The following is a 22,747-nucleotide window of genomic DNA, read 5'->3' on the forward strand; positions in this document are numbered from 1 at the left end:
TTTAAACAGGGTATAAATAGCCCTGCCCATGGAATGCTAGCTTACTGCATTGCTGCAGTCCAATTGCAAACTGAAGAATTTGGCTTGTAGCATGAAATCTAGGCAGGACCACTAACCAAAGTTCAGATGCCAGATAGGGCTCAGTAATCCACCAGAACGGCCTTTGCTTTAAGTTTGATCTCCCTTGTCTGTTGCAGCCTCTGCAGTACAACCTTAGGAGTCGGCGGTCTCTGGGATCTCTTTGCCCTCCAATCAATCATTAAAGCTCTACTTGCTCAGCCTCAGATGCAAGTGAAGACGTCAGAGATGTCATCTCAACGTGCACCTGTGCAGCTAAAGGGGAAATCTGTTTTGGCAGCATTTCCAGCTCAGTAACTTGGGCGTCTGGCTCACAGGCAGAGCAGAAATAATTCTTAAGTTCCTATAAGGGAGCAAGTGGGGAATTAGGACTCAAGGGTTCAGAAAAGGATGTTCTTTTGGCTGGTGTGAGTGTTTCTCTGGAATGTTATCTGGAACTGTGACGAATGCATTAAGAGGTGAGGTGCATTTCCCTGGTCTTTATGCAATCCCAAGAGTGCTAATCTCCATAAGATACTAAGCTACCTGAAACAGGCAGTGGCTGACATGAGGAAATTACTCAAAAGTCTTTGCATTGGAATTAAAGGACAAATTAGGCTATGCCTAACTTCTTCCATTTAATCAATGGGACTGCTTTGAGTGATTTTCCGATTTTCCTCATGTCAGCCACAGTGTTCCCTCTAACAGGGATTCCCAGATGTTGCTGACTACAATTCCCAGAATCCCCAGCTGCAATGGCTTTTGCTTGGGGACTATGGGAGTTGTAGCCAACATCATCTGGGAATCCCTGTTAGAGGGAACACTGGTCAGCCTGACTTCTGACTTCAGAACACTGGTCAGTTTGACTTCAGCATTATGCTCTAGAGCAGTGGTGACTGGTAGAGGTAGATGTTGTGGGGGGGCAGTAAACGAGTCTCAGCTGAGGCTCATTCTCAGTCCTCTCACCCCATTTTGATTGCCTCATTCTCCCTGCTGTACCCAGGCGTGGCTGGTGGTTCACCAGGTTGGAAAACAGGGCAAATGACCAGCTGGTAAGCAAGGAGTTAATGCTATGGCTGATGGCTAGCAAGGCAGCTGGGGTGGGTCTGTCTGTACTGGCCACCGCCACTGCTCTGTGGTCTAGATGTATCCCTTTTCTCATATGTTTGTTTCCCCAGCTAAACCGGATTTCTCTCTCCCCCCTTTTTTTAAAATGGCTGGCTGCAAGGTTATTCAAGGGAAAGTAGTAGCAGCAAGTATTCTCCCCTACCATTTCCAATCTAATGTGGAAGCCATTTCCTCCAAATCCTCCACATCATACTTCCTGCTCTAGTGTGGAGCTTTAACTGGTAGCATTGGTGTATCCCCCTGAGCTGCTATTTCAGTTAGGGACCTCCAGACTTTTACCTGCGTTATCTACCCATTGGAGTCAGCACAGCTCTTCTATCTCAATTCAAGGAGACTGTTAAATGGAAAGGCGGCTTGTGTATGATTGCAATGAAGCTTTGTGTATCTTGAGTAAACCAGCTGCAGCATTTAGGATCCACATCCGAGACGAGAGTACCTCAATGACGCTTTTATTAACATGTTCTGTCTAGTTTTAATTTGCTAATAAAGTTTCTTATAGAAACAGCTCTGCATTTTGCATAGACATCTGATTGCCAGTTCCTGCAGTGAGGCACACACCATGGGATGCAGTCTCTCCTACAGATGGTAGTGTGGGAAGTACCCTTTCTGAGGTAGATAAATGAATTCCCAGTGCACAACATTTCTTCTGTGCAGTTCATTCCTCAGTCATCTAACAAGCTGAAATTCATGGCTGCTGTCAGTGATGCAGAGAGTTTGGTGGCGATTTTTTCTGCAGGAGCAAAGAGAAAGTGGGTTAGATGGCCAAGTGGGATTTTTAGAGGCCTCTCTCCCACATCCAAAACATGTTGCAAGGGGTAAAAAATGGAGCCACAGCTTATCTAAGGTGGAAATCTTGAGTAATTTTTAAAAATGTGTATCCTGCTTTTCAATCACAAACAAAGTTGAGCAAGCCTCCTTTGGAAGGGTCTTCCAAATATGGGACTCAACTGAGAAGGCCCATTTTGGTCACAAACTGCCTATCTTCAGAGGGTGGGGGGAATTGGAGGAAAGCCTAAAGTTCAGGCGGTCTTGCAGCTACCCAGGTTCCAAGCCATTCAGGGCTTTAAGAGGTAAGGCTCGGATGCATTCTTACCAAGGTGAGACCAGTGTTCCCTCTAAAAAGAGCCAGCGTGGTGTAGTGGTTAGGTTGCTGGACTAGGACCAGGGAGACCCGAGTTCAAATCCCCATTCAGTCATGATACTTGCTGGGTGACTCTGGGCCAATCACTTATCTCTCAGCCTAACCTACTTCACAGGGCTGTTGCGAGGAGAAACTGAAGTATGTAATACTCTGCTCTGGGCTCCTTGGAGGAAGAGCGGGATATAAATGTAATAAATAAATAACTGGGAGTCCCAGATGTTGCCGTCTACAACTTCCATAATCCCCAAGCAAAAGCCATTGCAGCTGGAGATTCTAGGAGCTGTAGTCAAAACTATCTGGGAATCCCTGGGTAAGACTGTTGTCAGTGGTGGGTAAACACTCAGATTGGGAATGGCCTTGTAGAACTGCACATAGCTCCTTGTCTTCTTATTTTAAATGAACTATGCACAAGTTGTATGATGGAATGAAGCCGCCTCTTCCCCTAACTATATGGGAGGTGGAGGGACGGTGCTCCCTCTAACAGGGATTCCCAGATGTTGACAACTCCCAGCATCCCCAGCTGCAATAGCCTTTGCTTGGGGATTATGGGAGCTGTAGTCAACATCTGGGAATTCCTGTTAGAGGGAATACTGATGGTGGGGACGGGGACTGAAGAATGAGGGTAGCAGCCAGGGATGGTGAAAAACCTACAGCCTGAAGGGTATTCAGGGAAGGGTCCCTGAGGGCTACTAGGGAAGAAAGGAGAAGCAGTGACATCATAGAGAAGGCTGGTACATATGGAAATATAATGTAGTCTCTGCTATATACATTTTTCCTGTTGTGGACCTCTTGAGGCCTGTCCCTGGAATTCTACCCAGACAGCTACGGTGCAGGCTTTGCATTCTGCTCCCTCAGAGGGAACAAAGTGAACTGTTGAGATTTAAGGTTGGAATCAGTATGGGATCTCTGAGGTTAATTGGTTTCCTTCACCCCATGGTGGCAGATGGGGTGTGTGTTGAGGTGAATGTGACTAAGGGCCTCTCCTCATCTCCCTGTAGGGGCAGGGAGATGAGCAGCCTTTAGTTGCCTATAAGATGTTGCCAAGGAAATAACTGAGAAACCAAGTTCAGCAAGCAAACAATCCCCAGTCTGGGCAACTCTTACCTGCTCGCTTCCGCTGTTTCTTGCGCCTCTTGCTTGCTGCCCGCAGGCCCTGCCCCTGGTGCAAAGGGTCTAAGGCAGAGATATCTCGTAGGTCAGGAGCCCTGGGCACAGCCTTCTCTGCTCCTGCTAGGGTCTTGCTCTTGGCTTTCAGCTCTATAGTCATTGTGCCAAACTAAGGATGCCAAGAGAAAGATCTTGCTGATTTAAATCGTTGAGATAAGCAGGGAGGAAAGGTAACCAAGTGGGAGGTTGTACCCTAAACCCAGAAAGCTTCCACCCTACCATTGTTGGTTCAGCCTAGAGCGCAGTGACAGAACTACACTACATAAGTTCTAGTTGGAGCTCAGTCACAGACATGTAGCTTCACTCCAGTTGCTACTGTGGCTGCAACAGCACTCAAATATATATCCCTCCCCTGACCCCTCCCCAAAATGGACACCCTTGGGTCATTAAGAGACCAGTGATATCCTGAATATTATGAACTGGGCTGTATGATGTGATTCCAAAGAAATCCTCAGTTTCATTTAAAAAGAAAGAAAAGGCAAGTTTCTAGCATATATGGCTGCCAAGGCACATTTGAAAATAGGAGGTGGTGCCTATTGGTCAGGACTTCCAGGTCCTGTACCTCACAAGTAATTTAATTGACAAAAATAACTACTAAGTTAAACATATTTACCGGGTCTAGTTTAGATCAGGCAAAGATGCTTAAGATGCATAATTCATAGAAGTTGGAGAACTCAGATGACCACCACAAAACTTTGATGTGTTAATTCAGTGCATTCAAACCTGTCTATGTGTATCAGTCACTGGATCTGCTGCGTATGATCAGATACCCGAGGCAGCAAGTATGAAAGGAAGAAACTCAGTCTAGCCGCTGCAGAGATTGGTAGTTGCAAGTTGTGGCAAAAGAGGAGGATATGTATTTTAAACCACAATTATGTCCTGCCCTTCTTCCAACAAGTTCAAGGCTTAATCATGCCTGTGATCACCAAGTGAGTTTCCTAGATTTTATTTTTCAGATTTGTAGACAGTTCCAAAACTTCTGTCTGAGCGGTTTACAGCAACATAAAACAAATTAAAAAACAAAAACCTGAACACAGTTTAAAACCATAGTCCAGTTAAAAAGCTTGGGTGAAAAAATAAGTCTTTAGAGACTTAAACAATTTTCAGAGAGGGGAAGACTCTAGTTTCAGCAAGAAGCACATTCCAGAGTCTCAAAGCAGCAACAGAGAAGACCCGTCCCTGAGGAGCCAGCAGAAGAGCAGGTGCCAACTGCAACCAAACTTCTCCGGATGATCTCAATTGATGGTGGGGCTCATGGTGAAGATGTTCTCTTAAATACCCACAGCCTAAGTTGTTTAGGGCTTTATAGGTTGTAGATCAAGTCTTTATTGTTATGGTCATTCAACCAGCAAGTTTATAGGTTATAAACCAGCACCATGTATTTTGCCTGGAAACTTATTGCGAGCCAGTGTAGCTCTTTGTATAGGAGTAATATGGTCTCCGCGAGATGACCCCGAGACCAACCTGGCTGCCGCATTCTATACCAACTGCAGTTTCTGGACTACATACAAAAGGCAGCCCCACATAGAGCGCACTGCAGTAGTTAGGTCTGGAGGTGACCAGCATATATACCACTGTTCTGAGGTCTCTCTCAAGAAATGGACACCACTGGTGTCTCAGCCAAAGCTGAGAGAAAGCACCTGGGAGGCCAAGGAGAGGTTTGGATCCAGAAGCCCCCCCAGACTGTGTACTTGTTCCTTCAGGGGGAAGTGTGACCTCATCCAGAACCGGCAGATCAAAATCATCTCCTGAGTTCCAACCCTGCACAATAAGTACATCCATTTGATCTGGATTCAGGCTCAGTTTGTTATCCCTTATCCAAATGAATCCAACTATCCCTGATCTAAGTCCAGCACTACAGACCCTGCCATGATAACTCTCCAGTTCAACCCATGACCTAAAAGGGGCTGTGGCTGCTGACCTTTACTCCTGTGCTTTGCTTGTTGAATATTATGCTAGAGAATCAGGGTTAAGTAAGGGATCCTGTCTTTTTTAGAGAGCAGAGCGTTCTCATCCTCTCTTCGGTGTAAGCTGCCAGGACTGCACCTAATTTGTATGAGGAGGGAATCTCCCTTTCCTTCCAGGCAGCTCAGTCTTCCAATTTGCTAGCCAAAACCAAACAGAGTGCGAGTGTCTCCCAGACTGTAACAGCTCAGTAAGGTAAAACCACAGGCCTGTAGATTTGACTCGCTTACAGTCAAAAGATCAGTTTCAAAACCTGGGGCAAATATCCTTCCGGAAGTTTCTGCAGCTGCTGTCAAGCCCCTCTCTGACTATTCCACACCCTGATAGACTCCACACCCTTGTTATACCTCTCCCTCCACCACAACATCTTTAATTCTTCTGGTACTACCACCACCACCACCACCACCGTACCAGATGTGTGATTCTGAATCTCTGTAGGCACTGCCCTCTCTGTACCCAATAAATGGGCTAATTCCAGGTGTAATTTGGATCACAAGTTTCTTAAAACATCTAGTTCTATTTGGGGCAAAACTTCCAGGAGCCTGGCCACACTGTGATTCTTCACCAAACCACCACTGTGTGAAAAGCCTGACTCTTGCCCACAGTCAGAACCCTGAGGTTGTAGCATGTGTATTACTGTTACTAACAAAACAATATCCATAATGATTGTTAATAGAACACCATCTGTGCGCATGGTACTTAACAAAGAGAACACAGTCCTGCTGAATCAGGCCCAACATCCAACATCCCGTTTCATACAGTGGCCCACCAGATGCCTCTGGGAAGCTCACAGGCAAGAGGTGAGAGCATGCCCCCTCTCTTGCTTTTGCTCCCCTGCAACTGGAGAGAAGAGTGAGAAGGCAGAATCAACAGAGGCGGAGAGGGATGGAAGACATGCAATTGTTTCATATACACATAATTTACGCTCAATATGGCTTAATTCCCATAGGGTATGGAGACTAGGGGGCAATGCCAAAGGCTTCATAGAAAGGTGTAGACATTCCTACCTCCTCATTCCCATCTTCTTCCATCTGAGCCTCTTCTTCTTTCTGACAGCACAGTTCCTCCTCCTCTTCCTCATCCATCTCCACCTCTGCCCCACTGGTGAGGCCAGAACCCTCCAAGATAATGCCAGCAGGGCCAGAGGGCATGTCTGCAATAGATAAGCACCATTCAGAGTCCCTGACATGACTATAAAAACCAGCATGCCTTGAAGTGTTTCACAAATGGGACAGTAAATACTTTTCACATCACAAGTCCAAGTTCAGGGCTAAAAGTAAAAGGGATTCAACAGTGCTAACCAAAATAACCACTGCTCAAGTTTTGCAAAACTGGGATTTATTTATTTTTTGGTAGAGTGGGATGGTAGAAAGATAATGTTTGTACTAGTGGTATGTCTGCGCAAACTTCATCAACATTTTCATACCACTTGAAAACACTGTCCATTTTATGGTGATTTTTTTTAGGGGACAGTCAACATGAACATGTTTGCAGAGTGAGTGAGAACCAGTTTATGGCAAAATCTAGATGCTTATGTACACCAGCACATAGCAACAGACTTTATATGTGCATTAGTGCACAGCACTGGGCTTTAAAAGTCTTAATTCCACAGTTGTTTTTAAAAAACAGGTGTTTAAGTGCATCAGCACACAACAATAGGGCTTAAATATCTTTTAATGCACATTTGAATGCACATAAGCTCACAGCAACAGAGCTGAGAAAAAAAAGGGAGAGTGAGCAATATTCTTTCAGGTATAAAACAGGGCTACCAAGACGGTAGCAACAAGTGGTGGTAGTGATACAGGAAAAGCAATGACTGTAAGCAACCATGAAAAAAATGGCAAAAAAGAGTGAAAGCAGGAGGGTGGCCCCACCCCCAGAACATTTTGTACACTTTGAAATGGGAATTTTCACATCAAAAACTGAAACATCATGAAAATTCGATTAAGCACTAATTGATACACATGAGAATGGGCATAGCTTGCAATAGTCCCCTGACAGTTTGCCCAGCAGGAAGTGAGGTGGTGACAGAGTGCAGTGGCTCTGGCACATTCACAGTCCTCATATGAGAGGGGAGACTCATGAGGAGGATGTGCAGAAAGGAACCTTCTCTCTGGACTGTAGGAGCAACATTGCGTCATACATCTACTGGGCCCCTTCTGAGCTCTTCAGTTCTTTATCTCATGGGGGAAACTGTGTTGCCAGCCAGTTGACTATTCCGAGAACCAAGTCACCCCATTCTTCTCCTTGTAAGGACCCAGATTTGAGAGTGAAATGTATTATAGCAATGGTTTATATTGCTATAGTTATCGTGAACCGTGCAGATAGGTAAGTGGGAAGTCAATATATACTTATGTGTAGAAATGAATGTAATTTGAATGTAAAGCTATTGTAAAAGCCAATAAAAATTTAAAAGGCAAAAAAAAAAAAAAAGGAAAGAAAAGAAAAGAAAAAGATTTGAGAATGAAATGCTGGGTCTGTGTAGGATGAGTAGAAGGCCCACTGCAAAGGAGAGACTTCAGAGTGCCAGGCAGGGAGGGTGACCCTCGTCACACATGCCTCAAAGAAAGGGAAGCGGTGGGAAGAGAGAAAGACGACAACAGGCCCAGGGCTCTTACAAGGGCCTCCCCCTTATGACTGAAGGTCCCAAGGGAGGACTAAATAGGCAGCATGATCTGAGAAGTGGCATTCCTTCTTCAGTACAGGAGATGCGGGAATGCTTCATCTAAAATGATGCATTCTTTGTCTTGGTAAGACAAAGATTGTACACTGAAGCCATGTTTCTACTGCATCACTCAAACAATAGGGGGTGGATACACACTATGGCAGTTCACACGATCAGAAGCTTACCCTAATTTAGCTGTTCGTGCTCCCATTTGCCGACATCGTCTATCCGTTAAAACCAAGCTTGAAGGTGCTATCTGTGCTCATCTGCTAATCAGCAGCCGTACCCAGCTTCTGAATAAGCTAGGTAGAAAAGTCCCCTAACCCAGCTGCTGCTAAGCACACGATCACAGATGGTGGCGCCAATCTTAGTTTTAACTGACAGATGATCGGCAAACGGGAGCATGCACAGCTCCCCAATTAGGGTAGGAAGCTTCTCTCACCCCAATTCTGATCGTGTGAACTGCCCTGATTGATTGATTAAGTGCCATCAAGTCGGTGTCACCTCTTAGCGACCACATAGATAGATTCTCTCCAGGATGATCGGTCTTCAACTTGGCCTTTAAAAGTATCTCAGTGGTGCCTTCATTGCTGTCGGAATCGAGTCATTCACTCGTAATTGTGTGCATTCACTGCTGTCATAATCGAACTGCCCTACTTTAGCAAAAAAGGAGAGATGTATGTGGAACTGCAGAACAGGAACAACCGTAGCTAGCAAGTTCTCTCCTTGCTCTCAGTTAATGCAAGGAGAGCTATCGTTTTCTCTCTCCCCATCAATTTCTTATTGAGCAGAAGGAAAAGCACATGAAACAAAAAGGGCAGCTGTGGGAGGGACAATGACATCCGTTTCTGTGCGTTACTAGAAAGCTAGGGAACACAGATTCTGAAAGCGTGCAGCTTGTAGCATGGAAACATTTCAGCACTACCCAAAGGAGCGACGTGATGTGTCTCTGCTTGCTAGCCAGCCACTTACTTGCCAATGCCTTCTCATTGTCTTGCTCCAGAGCTTCAAAGTCAAAGGCCTTGCCCATCTCTGCGACAATCTCGGCACTGATGTGAGTGGGGAGCGTGTGGGTCTCTGGCGGATGTGTAAAATAGCTGATCTTCCCACTAGAAGAGAGAGAAAGAAAATACTGAAAGAGAAAGCAGTCTTTACTGGAAGAGACACCTCTCCCACTGGGTGTCATATTATCCTAATCCAATCCTGTCCATTTAGGACTTTATTGGAACTGGAGAGCCTCAGAGAAAAAGCTTAGATTTCACTGCCCCCCTGCAAGAGTCAAGAAAGTTCTGGATTAGCCTCTCTTTTTTGAAAAGCCTGTCCTCTACTGACCTCATCCAGTCGCTTAGCACTGCTTTGGCTGCCTTTTCATGGTCAGGCGTCCCTCCTTTCTTCAGCTTGCCTTGCCGTCTGGCCAACTGAGCCAGGAACTCCATGGTGTCCCGGAAATCTGGCACACGATAGTGCTGCATAATCTTTTTTTTTTTTTAATTGGTGGGGAGAGAAGGAAATTGTAATGAGTTTGTCTCTCTCCATCTTTCCTTCAATGGGGGGGAAAAAACTGCTGGAGCCAAATAGCCCCAGATCCCTTCCTTGCATTTTCTGCTTTTATTTTTAAAAAGTCACCTATGAACATCTCCAACCCTTTTACTTATGAAGATTTAAGGGGAAAGAAAAGGCATTATTTTACTAATTGTAGACTTAGTTAATAAGTAAACCTGCACCTGCCTTCCAGTGATCTGACCAATGATCACAAAAGTACTGGGAGGACTGACAGGCACTTTGTTCTTTCTGACTTATGACTGCCACCACTGCAACCCACCAAATGTACCCACAGGCACTCACAACCAGTGTTCCCTGAAACAGGAGTTCCCTGACGTTTCTGACTGCAACTCCCAGCATCCCCAGCAGCAGTGGCCTTTGGTTAGGGATTATGGGAGCTGTAGTCAACAATATCTGGGAATCGCTGTTACAGGGAACACTGTAGTCCCACCCACAGTAACTCTGGCGACTACATTGCTGTGCCTGCTCCTTGGAAGATAAAGAAATGCAACACAGAGTTTGGGGGGAAAGGGTGGGAGAGAAATGTGTCCTAAACTGAGACTTCTGGAGATCTGGTCGCTCTTTCCAGTTCTTGTCTCAAGAGTGACTAACTGAACTTGGTTTTCCTAGAGTGGTTCAATTTCCCTTCCAATTCTATTTGCCTCAATAGCCATAGGCATTTATGAATTATCACTGAAGGCCAAGCAGTTTTCAAAGGAGGATGGCTTTAAATGGTGATCCATAGATGCCTGTAGAGTTGGCAAGCTGGCTTGATTTTTTTTAAGTAGGACAATTACCTTGTTGCTCGAGCTGCAATGTTTAGTCAGTTCGACAGACCAGATGAGAGATATTTTTAAATATAAAAGATGCCTCTAATCAATCCGCTCGCAGTGTTTTCTCTATTTTATTTTTAAATTTAAATTAAATGTATGCAGGTTTAGTTTATCATTAAAACTCATGATTAATCATATGATTAACGAGGTCTTCTTTAACTGGGTGATAACCCTGCTTGTCATATGATGAAGGCAGAGCCGACACTGATTAAAAAAAACTTGGGTTGATCATGCAGCTCATACAACAAAAATAATCAATGAAATCTGCATAAAATTGCACATGAAGAGAACAACAGTAGCCCTGCAAGCTAAGATGAACACCCACCCTTTTTATACAGATTTCATCCAGGAAAAGCCAATGTCTCCTGGGTTACCATCACTAATGTGGATGAGATTCACCACTCCACAATTCCCAGCACAAGCCTTCAGAAGAATCCCTGCTACTTCCAACTACATAAATATCTGAGCCACAATCCTAGCACAAAACCCTCCCACCTCCTCCTAGGACCTCAGCTACCTGTTGCTTGTTGCAGCGTTTCAGGATGGCCTCCACCGGGGTCACAGGGTCAACCAATTGCTCTATCTTGACACAATTTCGTAAGATCATGGCAGCATCTGAGGTGGAAGAAGCCATGACAATCCCCGGACAGTCCAGGAGCTTTATGTGCTTGTCCAGTTGTACCTCCTGCAGGCACCTGATAGACAAGGGTAGAGAATATGGGGCAGAAAGAGAGAAGCTTCTCCCAATATGAGCCCCTCCAGCTGTTAAGGGATCATCTAAAGCAGGGGTTCTCAACTTTGGGTCCACAGATGTTATTGGCCTTCAACTCCCATAATCCCCAGCCCCAGTGGCCTTTGGTTGGGGATTATGGGAATTGAAGTCCAATAACATCTGAGGACCCAACATTGAGAATCCCTGATCTAAAGCACAATGCTGCTACCTTTCATGTCATCCAGTTAGAACATCTGAAGCAAGTAATGGGGATTTCACACCTGTTCATCTTACCACATTTGTATCTTGCCCCTCCTCCAACGAGCTCAGGGTGGTATACATTGAGATCTGCTCCCATCATTTTATCATTATGGCAAGAGAGCACAAGGCCCATATAGTTAACCGATGTTTAGGGAGCAGATTGGTGTGTAGGTCTGACTTTTGAAGGAATTGCTAAACCAGTCCGACTGTCTAGTTTTTAGACTCTGTCTGCCACATTGTTGCTGATCCCAGAGAGCAATAAGTCAGTTCACTTAGGTCTCCTTGGGGCAGGATGATCTATCGCCTCCTGCATCTTGCAATACTCTCTATTCCAGAGCCATGGGGAGATCTGGGCCACTTTTACATGGCCTTCCTCCTCTGCTTCGGAAGAGACAACAATGAAGACAAATAATGACAAACGGAAAATTTCCAGGGTGAGAAGAAAACATTTTGGTCTAAAACATACATGATCTTGTATGTTACATGATGTTAAAGATCCATGACCAGGACACTTGATTTCTTTCTGTCTTTTATTTCATTTCACTTTAAAGCAGCTGCTTGGAACTTCAGTTTTTACTGGAGCCACACTACAGGTTTGGTGGGTTTCCCCCCGGGCTGTTTCATAGATCCCGCTGTCAGTCCTGGAGTTGTTAATTAGCTCTGCAGGGGTACCTGTATCCACCCACCCCTACTCCCCAGTAATGTCTAATAACAACTTCAGGAGAGCAGTTTGGGGAAATTGCATGGTGAGGAAGAGGGAATGTCAAACACCCCCCTCCATCAGCACCACTGCTTTGATCAAAATTCAGAGCTTCCTGGAGCTATTTTAAAGTAAAAATAAATACATAAATTGGGAGCTCCAATCATGGAGCTTTGCACTGTGCCTGTTTTAGTCCTTGGTTGCAGAAACAAACACAGGCCTTACTGTCCCCAAAAGCAACATCAGCCCATCCTGCCCTAGGAAGCAGGGGATGGGGGCCTCCAGCATCCCTAATACCATAAGACTGGCTGCCTGGAGAAAGAGGCAACTTTTCCAGGAGTGGTTCTCTTGTATTGAGCATGGAGGAGAGCAACTGTCCCTATTCAACCCAGTATAGCATCCCTTCCAGCGGTTGTTACCAAGGTCGTGTGTGTGTGTGTGCGTGTGCGTGTGTGTGCGTGTGTGCGTGTTTTAAGATTTTCAATCCTGTCCCAAAGTGGAACTATTTTCTCATTCATTTTGCTATGTAAAACTGCTTTGTGAACTTCTTTTCAATAAAGAGGCATATAAACATTCAGTAACAACAACAACAACAACAACAAGACTCACAGCAGACCTGCAGATCCATCTTCTGCCCAAGCTCTCTTGAGGGAAGAAGCCAGTTACAGCATGGGAGAAGTTGTCATGGGAGCCATGTCCAAGCTGCCTTCTGTCACCACCCAGATAACCCCCACCCCTCCTTTGTTGTCTAGGAAGCCTTTTCTTTCCATGTGGGGCACCCTGAAATCTAGCCCAGTTCAGAGCAGACAAGATCTAAATCCAACCTTGAATACAATCAAGCTGTTCTGCACCTGTGCCTCCGCCTCCCGCCGCCCCCACAACACACTATGGGTTTTACAGATAGCCCAGAAAAGGTTGCAGCGGTTTACACCTGAAGAGGCAGACACTGTAAGCAACGCTTCAGGAAGAAGACCCAGAGGCTCCTCAACAACATGCAGAAAAAGACCGCTACGTACTTGGTGACCCCAGGCGTAGCACCAACACTGCAGGCCCGGCTCCTCTTCAAGCTGTTGATCAAGCTGCTTTTGCCAACATTCGGGAAGCCTGCAATCAGAGGTGCCAAAGAAGGCACTCTGTCAGCCAAAGCACTGCCATCTGGAGAGTGCTCCCACTCAAGATCAGTTCTATTTATTTGCGCATCCCGCATAATGTGGTAGGTTCTCCCCTCCACCCTCTAAATGACAAAGAGTGTAGCACAAACAAATCAGATGGACAAAATCTGCCTTCCCTTAACCTCTATTGATAAACGGCCATGCACAGAATATGGTTGCATGGTCAGTTTGTGCAAGCTGAAGTGGAAGTGTGAAGAGTCCTTCCTTATTGTACTGCCCTGGTGATTAACTCTCTTCTATTCTTCAAATTAGGTGCAGTGGTCCCTAAGGACACCTTTCCTACAATCCTTGCAATTTTTCCTTTGATCTCAGCTAAGAAAGATGCAGCAGCCTATAAGCCTCAGCATCCTTTGGCCTGTGGATGAATAACTGGCAGGAGCCAGAACAAAGGCGTCTATGTTTCATAGTCCAGTAGTGCTGATAGATGGAATCACTGCTTAGCAGCTAGACACTCTGGCACTCACATGACCATGGGTAAGATAGAGATAGAGGTGCCAGATTCTGTACAGGATTGACACCGGTGTCTTCAATAGCTGCATGGGAGGAAGCATCTTAACCTCTTCTCCTATCATCATGGTGGGATGCACTTGCCCAATTTGACACTCCTACCATCTGTCTGATCTCCAGCAGTGGGGGCAGAACTCACATGCTCAGACTGTCCTAACTCTTCTCCCCCTTGCCATTTGATTGGCCCCAGCTGAGATTTCCTCGTTGCTTGCATCCGAGCTCTAGTTGTCTGCCTGGCTTACACACTCTATAAGCAGAGAGAGGGTCAGAGGATTTTGGCAGACAACCATAACTGGCAGAGGGGAAAGAAAGATTTTCCTCCATTGGAGCAGAGGTTGCTACAATTCTACCACACACAAAAACTGAAGAGGAAGAGGATACACACCTGCCTTAAATCCCCTGGACTCTCAATATTTACAACAAGGCTGGAAAAGACATCCACATGCCCTTGACTTCTGCCCCAGCTCCAGGGGTAAATGAAAGAAGGGCCAGGATTGCTTGGTGTGAACAACTTGGCTCCCTACCCTCATTTGCATGTCCCAGGGTTGTTGAACATCCTTCTGGGCAATGGGCGAGGTGGGGGGCGGGCGGCGACAAGAATGTTCACAGCCAATTCCCATCACCCCCAAGCAGGGCCACCCTACTCACCCACAACCCCAACACTGATGGCTGTCCTGACATCTTGGTTCCGGCAGTAGTTAGCCAGCACCTTCATGAGGCAATCAGCTCCAACACAGGCGCCACTGCTGAGCAGGTCACCTGAGGCCTGGGCTACTGGCACACGGCTCTGTTGCTGGAGGTGAAGAGAGAGCGGGAGAGAGAGAGAGAGACTGGTTGTCAAGAAGCCCCAGAAAACCTGCTCCAATCTTCCAGGCCCAGGTCCTTCCTACTGCATAAAACACTACCTGAGGATAGTGTTTTATCCCCAGACATAAAACACTCTCTGCATAAAACACTATCTCTACTTGCCAAAACGCTGCTTCCATTTTCTATCTCTCTGAGCCTACCATTCTCATTCCCAAAAGACTCTGGATTTCATCTCTTAGGATCAGCAATTGGTTCTTCTTCCTCAAGCCAAACCTGGTCACCTGAAAGGTGCCACGTGGTCCTTCCTGCAGTTGCCAATCTCAGGCCAAAAGTAGCATGAAGTGGGATTTGTGGCAACAGAACTTGCTGGCAGACCATGTTAAGGGGAGGGAGCTGAAGTTCTGAATCTCAGCCCCTGATTCTGTTCTCAGAACGGACCTGAAGGAAAACTAGTTGCCAACTAGAGTTGTAGCTTGTTTGTCCCCCTGAAATCCCAGCACCACATACCAGGTTTTTGCTTTGCTGCTGAGTGGAGGCTTTAAAGGCCACTGTGGGGAATTCATTCCTCAGGTACTTCAGCCACTTTGCTATGATCTCTTTAGACACCAGATCTAAGTCAGGAGCAGAATATCAGAGTTAACTGAAACATCCCCAGAAAATCTTGAATACTGAGTGCCCATACAGCCTCGTTAGGGTTGAATGTATACTTTGAGTTTCAACATCCACCAGGCAAGTAATGTTACAATTTATTTATTTTTTGGTGAATTTTTGGATTGTAACCTATATCCAGCCCTGCAGACCAGAAACCTAAACAATAATCTCTCCACCTCCAGAATAATTCCCACTGCAGAATGATTCCCAATCCTCCAGTTCTGTACTCACAATTGTGGCTTAGAGCTCCCACATCACCCACAACTAGGCATTTAAGGATAGAAAAGATCTCAGGTTTATATCTTTTTTTTTCTTTCTTTCAAAAAAGCAAGCTTCTAGACCTCTTGATTAAGGCAAATAGTTTGCAAATATATTGGCCTTTTCTACTGAAGACTGAAAAGCACACTGAGCTTTGTGGAAGACTCCAGGTGGTCAAAGGGTAGAGCTTCATTGCTATCTATACTGTACCTAGAATGGTTCACTGAGCCCCTCCAAAATGTTCAAAATTATTTGACTGCTAGAACTTTGACATCAGAATAAATTATGGGGAAATAACTCAATGTAATGAAATGGTGCAGAATTTGAATGGAAGAGAAGGATGGGAGGGAAGTACAGATCCTGTCTATAGAAGTGCAGTATACTGGTAACAGTTGCTGGTCATTTTATATTAAAGCATTTATCCTTGAGGCAGAAAGGACTAGAATCATGGAAGTACCAGCGCCAGAACCTAATTTCCTTCACAGAGAACCTAGGATTTCTGGCCTTCAGCCTTACCTATTTTGTTTAACACCAAGACCAGTCTCTTGTTAGCTCCAGCTTGAACCACAGCCTGTTCCACCTGGGGACAGCGGCAACCTTGGGGGTCCCGAGCATCAAGCACTTCCAAGATCACATCAGCTGCTTCAATTACCTGTGGAGAGAGAACACTAGGCAGATATTTCACTTTTAGGAAGCTGCCATATACTGAGTCAGACCATTGGTCCATCTAGCTCAGTATTGTCTTCACAGACTGGTAGCGCCATCTCCAAGGTTACAGGCAGGAGTCTCTCTCAGTCCTATCCTGGAGATGCCAGGGAGGGAACTTGGAACCTAGATGCTCTTCCCAGAGCGGCTCCATGCCTTAAAGGGAATATCTTACAGTGCTCACACATCAAGTCTCGCATCCCATCTAGAGCCCTACAGACCTGCTTAGCAGAGTACATATATCTTTCGCCATGCTAAGTGTGAGGTCACCCCATTCCCCACTGACCTTCCGGAACTCCTTATAGTAGGCCTTGCAGGAGCTCTCTTTCTCCAGAGGGGCATGTTTTGCCAGTTGCTTCAGATCCATCTCCTGTGGAGAGAGAGAAACAAACATATGTGTGTACATACTTAGCATTTGTACAGTGCGTTTTGAGTGTGCAAAGTGTTTGACATCCTTACACCAACCCAGTAAGGGAAGTCTTATTATCCCTATATTGCAGCTAGGAAGTTTAGACGGAGAGACAGTGGCTTGCCTAAAGTCCACCCAGAGAGAGTTCATGGCAGAGATGAGGGGCATGCTCATTCTTGAAGGTAGGTAGGGGAGAAAGCCAGCCATCACAATAGAGCAAGAGTTCTTGATCTAATGGTACAGTCATAGATCAACATGGGCTCACTGTGCTAACTCAGTTACTGGGTACTAACCCAGTTATTAGACACCTTCACCTTTTGATATCTAGGCCCCTTGAAGGGACATTTCCTCTGCTTGCTTCTTCAGGAAGAGTGTGTTCCCCCTTAAGGGAAAGATCTCCACTCAGGTAGTATCTAGGGAATTTATTTCATTACACTTTATCCCATGTTTTTTCCACCATAGAACTCAAGGTTATGTGTTCGGGGGTTCATAGGAACGAAGGAAGCTGCCTTATACAGAGTCAGACCATTAGTCTGTCTAGCTCAGTTATTAGACAGACTGGCACAGTCTTTTCTACACAGACTAGCAGCGGCTTCTCCAAGGTTATAGGCAGGAGTCTCTCTCAGCCCTATCTTGGAGATGCCAGGGAGGGAACTTGCATGCAAGCATCCAGATGCTCTTCCCAGAGCGGCTCCTTTCTCTAAAGGGAATATCTTATAGTGCTTGTAGTCTCCCTTTCATATGCAAATAGGGTGGACCCTGCTTAGCAAAGGGAACAATTGGTGCTTGCTGCCACAAAACCAGCTCTCCTCCCTAGGCACTGACTGGAACTAGACTTGCTTAGCTTCAGCATGGTGGCTGCATCATGTGCCCTTAAGAAATACTCTGGGAATTTCCCAGGGGAAGAAGATGGAAGCCAGAAGGCAATCGTTACATTATCTGATTAGAAATGGGGTGATCAGACTGTTGCCCAACCAGTGACTTTTCCTTCTTCATGTGCCTGGTGCATCTCCCCCTGCTGCCCTGCCACTTCCAGCTTCAAACCCCGCCCTGTGCAACCACAGCAATATCAGGACTCTCCCCATCTCCACTGTGAACTCCAGTACATAGTCCTGGAGCATCCCTGGACAACATAATTTGGCGGGGGGTGGGACTCAGACTGTAGCAGAAATGCACAAAAAAGAAGCAGACAATTAAACACTCATGCAACAGAAAGTCATGTAAGTGAGAGTCAGTGGAGGAAGATTTGCATTCAGATCTAAGGTCTCAATTCAGTGATTAAATCCTTTCTTAATTTATCATAGAACTAAGGCGGCACACATGGGATTCCGAACTATTCACCTGTTCATGTATTGACCAGACCCAGACCTGCTTAGCTTCAATAAGGATGCTGTCTACAAATACGATGAATATTTCTATATTGCTTTTCAACAAAGAGTTCCCAAAGCGGTTTACACAGATATAAATAAATAAATAAATAAATAAATTGGCTCCCTGTCCCCAAGGGCTCGGAATCTTAAAAAGAAGCATAAGCTAGACACCAGCAACAGGCATTGAAGGGATGCTGTGATGGGGATGGATAGGGCCAGTTGCTCTCCCCATGCTCCACAAAGATAATCATGTGCCCTCAGACCATGCCCTGGGAATCTTGCTTTCTTGGCTTCAGTTTCCTTTCCAGAAAACTGCTTTAATAATTACCTATGCTGGCTGTTGCAAGAATGAATGAGATATGGCCTGTAAGGCACTTTATTCACTAAGGTGTGTTATACATAATTATAACCAATGCAAATATGGAACCAAACCAGAGGTGTCTGCTGGTCATTTTACATACCTCTGCTCTAAAACTCTTTACAGTTTTTTAAACTAATCTTGCAAGCTGTTCTGAGTGCATGGTGTATGCCTGATTATATAAATCAATCACCTAATAAAGGTCCATCTCCACTCCAAGGTGTGAAGTCTCTGCTCCAAATTATGGGCTCATTCACCTGCCAGGGCATCCCAGAAAATGGGCACAGCAAAGTATGACCACATCAGGGATCTAGCAGTCAACCCTGGGAACCCAAATGAACAAGACCTCCCCCGACAGCTTCGTTACCTTCTGTTCAAAATTCCGCTGCCTGCGCAAGGCATCTCTCTGCAGCCCTTCCAGACTCCGGAACCGCCCCATTTCCTTCTGCCGGGCCATCCGCTGCCGTTCCTGCAGCTCTGCCACCTAGTTGAGATGTACAGAGGCTCAAGCAACAGAAGGCGTCACCAGCCCCATGGGAAACCCCCCTTTCTCAGTCAAACATGCCACCTAGAGTGGAGTTTTGGCGCTCGGTCCCCTTTCTCGGAACTGGGACATGAACCCAGGAGTACCAGAAGTCACATTTTCCTCTGCAGGTTTCCCCACTTCTTAGTCTCACCCTTTTCTCTTTTAGTGCTGCTTCCTTCTTGACACGCTCTTTGAAATGAGACAGCTGAGGCACTCCTGGGTCCTTTTTCCCATGAGGCTTTGCATCCTTTTTCTGAGACAGCCAAAGGAGACACATCAGTAAAGGCATTGCAGTGAACTAGGAACAGATCCCTAACCCTTCCCCTGCTTAGTCAACAGATCCCCTAATGCTCTCATACGTGCAAACTGTAAACTGGATTTTAGCTCCAGTACAGCTCACCCCCCACTGTCTCAACTTTCTTGCTTCCAGCTGTTCTCTGGATCAATATCTGGTCTGTGCCCTCCAATGAAACTGACTTCAGTGAAAATTACCAGCAATCTTCTCCCTGCCAAAACCAAAGATTTGGACTCTGACCTTGTCCTCCCTGCTGCCTCTGACACGGCTGATCATACTTTCCTGCTAGACTCCCTCCATGCCTCCGCCTGACTCAAGGCCAAATTACACATTAAGTTAAGGGTATTGTTAGGGCAGATGTGCTTTGTTTTTAAGTTTTTTCTAAATGGGAGCTGTGGGAGGGAGGTCAGTCCAGATTGGAATTGTGAAGCTGTAACCCAAATTAGGCCCCTCTGCCAATGGGAGCTTTCCTACCAAGGCAAATAGCAGCCATAGATTAGGACTGCGAAGGGAGCAAAGGTCTAAAGCCCTCTGTCCCTCACTTTGCAGGCCTAGTCTAGATCTGTATCAACTCTCCTTCCCTCAGCTCCTATGTGATGCAGTTTGGCCCAACAGTAAATGCCTCATTTAAAAAGAAATTATGAAGAGTGAAACATGGTATGATCAGCCTCTGCTCACCTTGCCATGCTTGGGTCTCTTCCCAGATTTTTTCTGCTCTGCAAAAGAAGGGGAAAAGGAAATCAGAGTGAAGGTGAATACATTTTACATCTGAAGTTCAGGTTCCAATTCCTGCTAGACTGGATCCAGCATTTGATACACAAACCAAGAGAAACTTACTGTGCCGGGTCATAGCGTCAAAAGCAGAAAGAGAGGGACAAGGATGTGCTTTTCTGTTCACGTCTATATTCAGTAGCCCCTGGAACTTCTAAATCACTGCGTTTTTTTCTGATTAGCAAGCCCTGGAAAAGAGAGGGGGGCAGGAAATGTCCTCATTTCAAAACCAGAGATCAGAGAATAAGGCTAGAGAAGAAGAACCCTGTGTTCTGTCTTTCCTGAAGGAATAACGTTGGGTTAACAAAGTAAGACAGATAGTCTATGCCAGAAAGCTTTTGGGGGGGGGGAGTCACCCAGGAAAAGAAAGAGGAGAGGGAGGAAAATGACACTACACCAAAAAAACAAAAGGGGGGATACCCAAAGATATGGAATGAATATTAATCAGTTCTTTATTCAATCATTGCCTGATGTGTTTCTAGCTTAAAAGTGCTCTTCCTGAAGCAACTGTTAAAATAATGCATAAAATATTATACAATATGTATGTCTATCTTAGATAGATAGATGTATGTATATAAAATCGGAAATCAGAAATTCCAAAGTATACAGGTATATTTTAAAACCTCCATGTTAAAACTGAGTTATAAATAATCTTACCACAATATTGTTTTGTTTCTTAAAACAATTAAACAAAATATTGAATAATCAATTCTCTTGTCTACAAAACTCATTCTAGTTATTATACCAACAACTGAAGTGAGTTTTGTAGACAAGAGAACTGATTACCTATTCAATATTTTGTTCAATTTTATACAATAGAAGTGATTAATACTCATTCAACATCAACCTCCCCCATTCCACCCCTGGTTTTATTGGAAAATATTACCCACAAAGATTCTTAACCTCACCGATAGGGTTGCCAGCCTTCCAGGATTGACCTGGAGTCTCCAGGAACTCCATCAGTCTCCAGGTGACTATGGAAAGCAACTCTGGAGATTTTAAGGGCTTGAAATGGGGGGGGGGCAGACGGGGTTGGAGAGAAAAACTCCAGAAATAGCTTCACATGACAACAGCCTTCAAAGGACAACACACCCTATTCACATGAAACAGGTGGGGTGCATGAAGAATTCCTTATCTCCCAGAAAGGAATCTCAGGGCCAAGTTGATAAGAGTTGCAGAATTAAAGAACAACAACATCATCATCATTTTCTGGACTGTACCACTTCAGCCTGCAGAATGGAGCAGCATATTTGAATTATCTCCTACATACAAAACAACCATGTCAAAGAGTGTCTGGATTTCTCCTTGAAATTATCAGCTAGAAGATTCCACCACCACACCACCCCCATGGAAGAGTATTCAGACATGAAACTCCACACCCATAGACTGAAATGGCATAGTCCCAATAGAGCTTTACCACTTAATTCCTGTGGAAGACATCCAGACTAAGTTATTTAATTGTCCCATTAATTTCAACTAATGGGACAAGTTAGATCAGGGGTCCATAACCTGGGGCCCATGGAAAATTAAACATAATTAAAGGTAGCTCCCCAAAAACATCATTTATAATCAAATGCAGTATGATCCTTACTTTTTGAACTGTAATTATATCTCCACTAATAACACTAGTAACAGGCTCTTCTGATCCTCGCCCTTTCCAGCAATGCCCATGAAAAGGGCCCAGAGCTATCTCTCAATAATTTCCATGGTCCCATTTCCATTTTGGGATTCCACTGAAGTCTCACGGGCTTTCTGCAGCTTCTTCTTATTAAAATAAATGATGGGGTGGGTATACACTTGAGGGTCTGCTAGGTGTGAAACAGGTGAAGAACCCCTAAGTTAGACTAACTTGTTCCATCAATCTCAATGGGATTTCTTATTAGTCTGGATGTCAGCCACTGATTACATAAAACTTGCCCCGGTATACCACACCGATCAAGCATATCATTCCCTGATAACATAAGCTGCCCCATGCCTCGTCCTGACAGTTTTATCGCCCCCACTTTCTTACCCTATTCAGACGTTCCACTTCAGCTTAGCAGCCGCTTTTGCTGCAAACCCATGTGGCTTCCTGATCATGACACTTGCTTTTCAGCGCGTCCCCCAAGGGGGCGGAGCTCCGTGCGTACGTGCGTGCGTCCACCCAGGACGTACAGACCGCCCGTCTTGGCACCGCCCCCAGTTGCTGAGTTTACTCGAATGTGGGTTTGGTCTTCTTAGGGCTGCCTAGAACAAAGCTTACAGGAAAAGGGGAGAAGGGAGGGGGGTGGAACAAGACATTTATGCCCGCAAAGGCAGCAAGTGATCATGGGCGACTCACTTTTATGTGTACGTGCGTATAATTGTCCAGGATTAGAAATGTCTAGGTTTCCATATTTGCATGCGAGGAAATGTGTGAGACGCCGAGGTTTTGCCAACTCTGCAGGCTATGGACAAGGGAAACGACTTTGTCTGCAAAACTGCAGGCATGGGGAAATTTTACCCAGAAGACATAGTGGAGCTTGGAATGCCAAACCGAACGTACTAAAATTCCTCAAAGGAGGTAAACAGCCTACATCGCAGATCCGCACTAATGAATGCAAATCTGCAATGCATGCTATGAAATCGCCCAGAGCAAATGATTTGTGACTGCACGCAGGAGTGGATTGCACAGAATTGCATTGGTCTACATTTTTCTAATTGGGGGAATTAGGTACGGGGCAGTCGCTGTACTTAAAGTACGTGATGGGGAAACTGCAGAAAATAGA

At 45.3% G+C, this 22,747-nt stretch overlaps 2 protein-coding genes across 9 annotated transcripts in view; one reads left to right on the forward strand and one right to left on the reverse strand.

The window, feature by feature from the left end:
• Positions 1–1,689, forward strand: part of LOC128346056 (uncharacterized) — a 39,039-nt gene extending 37,350 nt beyond the window's left edge. For all 6 annotated transcript variants that reach the window (XM_053298931.1, XM_053298930.1, XM_053298933.1 and 3 more), the window contains exon 9: positions 198–1,689. In XM_053298931.1, the coding sequence (XP_053154906.1) occupies positions 198–263 (66 nt within the window). In that variant the 3' untranslated portion in view covers positions 264–1,689. The remainder of the gene's footprint in view (positions 1–197) is intronic.
• Positions 1,619–22,156, reverse strand: GNL3L (G protein nucleolar 3 like). 3 transcript variants are annotated; one of them, XM_053298926.1, is made up of 16 exons: positions 22,012–22,155; positions 20,067–20,188; positions 19,908–19,945; positions 19,086–19,187; positions 18,776–18,892; positions 16,558–16,641; positions 16,083–16,218; positions 15,165–15,268; positions 14,499–14,643; positions 13,188–13,275; positions 11,016–11,193; positions 9,456–9,598; positions 9,096–9,232; positions 6,466–6,611; positions 3,431–3,602; positions 1,619–1,915 (listed from the first exon to the last, which is right to left on the reverse strand). In XM_053298926.1, exons 2-16 carry the CDS (start codon positions 20,077–20,079, stop codon positions 1,848–1,850), a joined length of 1,671 nt encoding a protein of 556 aa, XP_053154901.1. In that variant the 5' UTR covers positions 20,080–20,188; positions 22,012–22,155; the 3' UTR covers positions 1,619–1,847. The 3 variants fall into 3 exon arrangements, 2 of the variants coding, with proteins under 2 accessions (XP_053154901.1, XP_053154902.1); XM_053298927.1 differs by lacking the exon at positions 1,619–1,915 and having other exon boundaries at positions 3,431–6,298; positions 22,012–22,156; XR_008316757.1 differs by lacking the exons at positions 1,619–1,915; positions 3,431–3,602 and adding an exon at positions 8,628–8,779 and having other exon boundaries at positions 6,473–6,611; positions 22,012–22,156.
• Between the last annotated feature and the right edge of the window lie 591 nt (positions 22,157–22,747).

Source organism: Hemicordylus capensis, chromosome 2, assembly GCF_027244095.1.
Source record: "Hemicordylus capensis ecotype Gifberg chromosome 2, rHemCap1.1.pri, whole genome shotgun sequence".
NCBI classification, from domain to species: Eukaryota; Metazoa; Chordata; class Lepidosauria; order Squamata; family Cordylidae; genus Hemicordylus; species Hemicordylus capensis.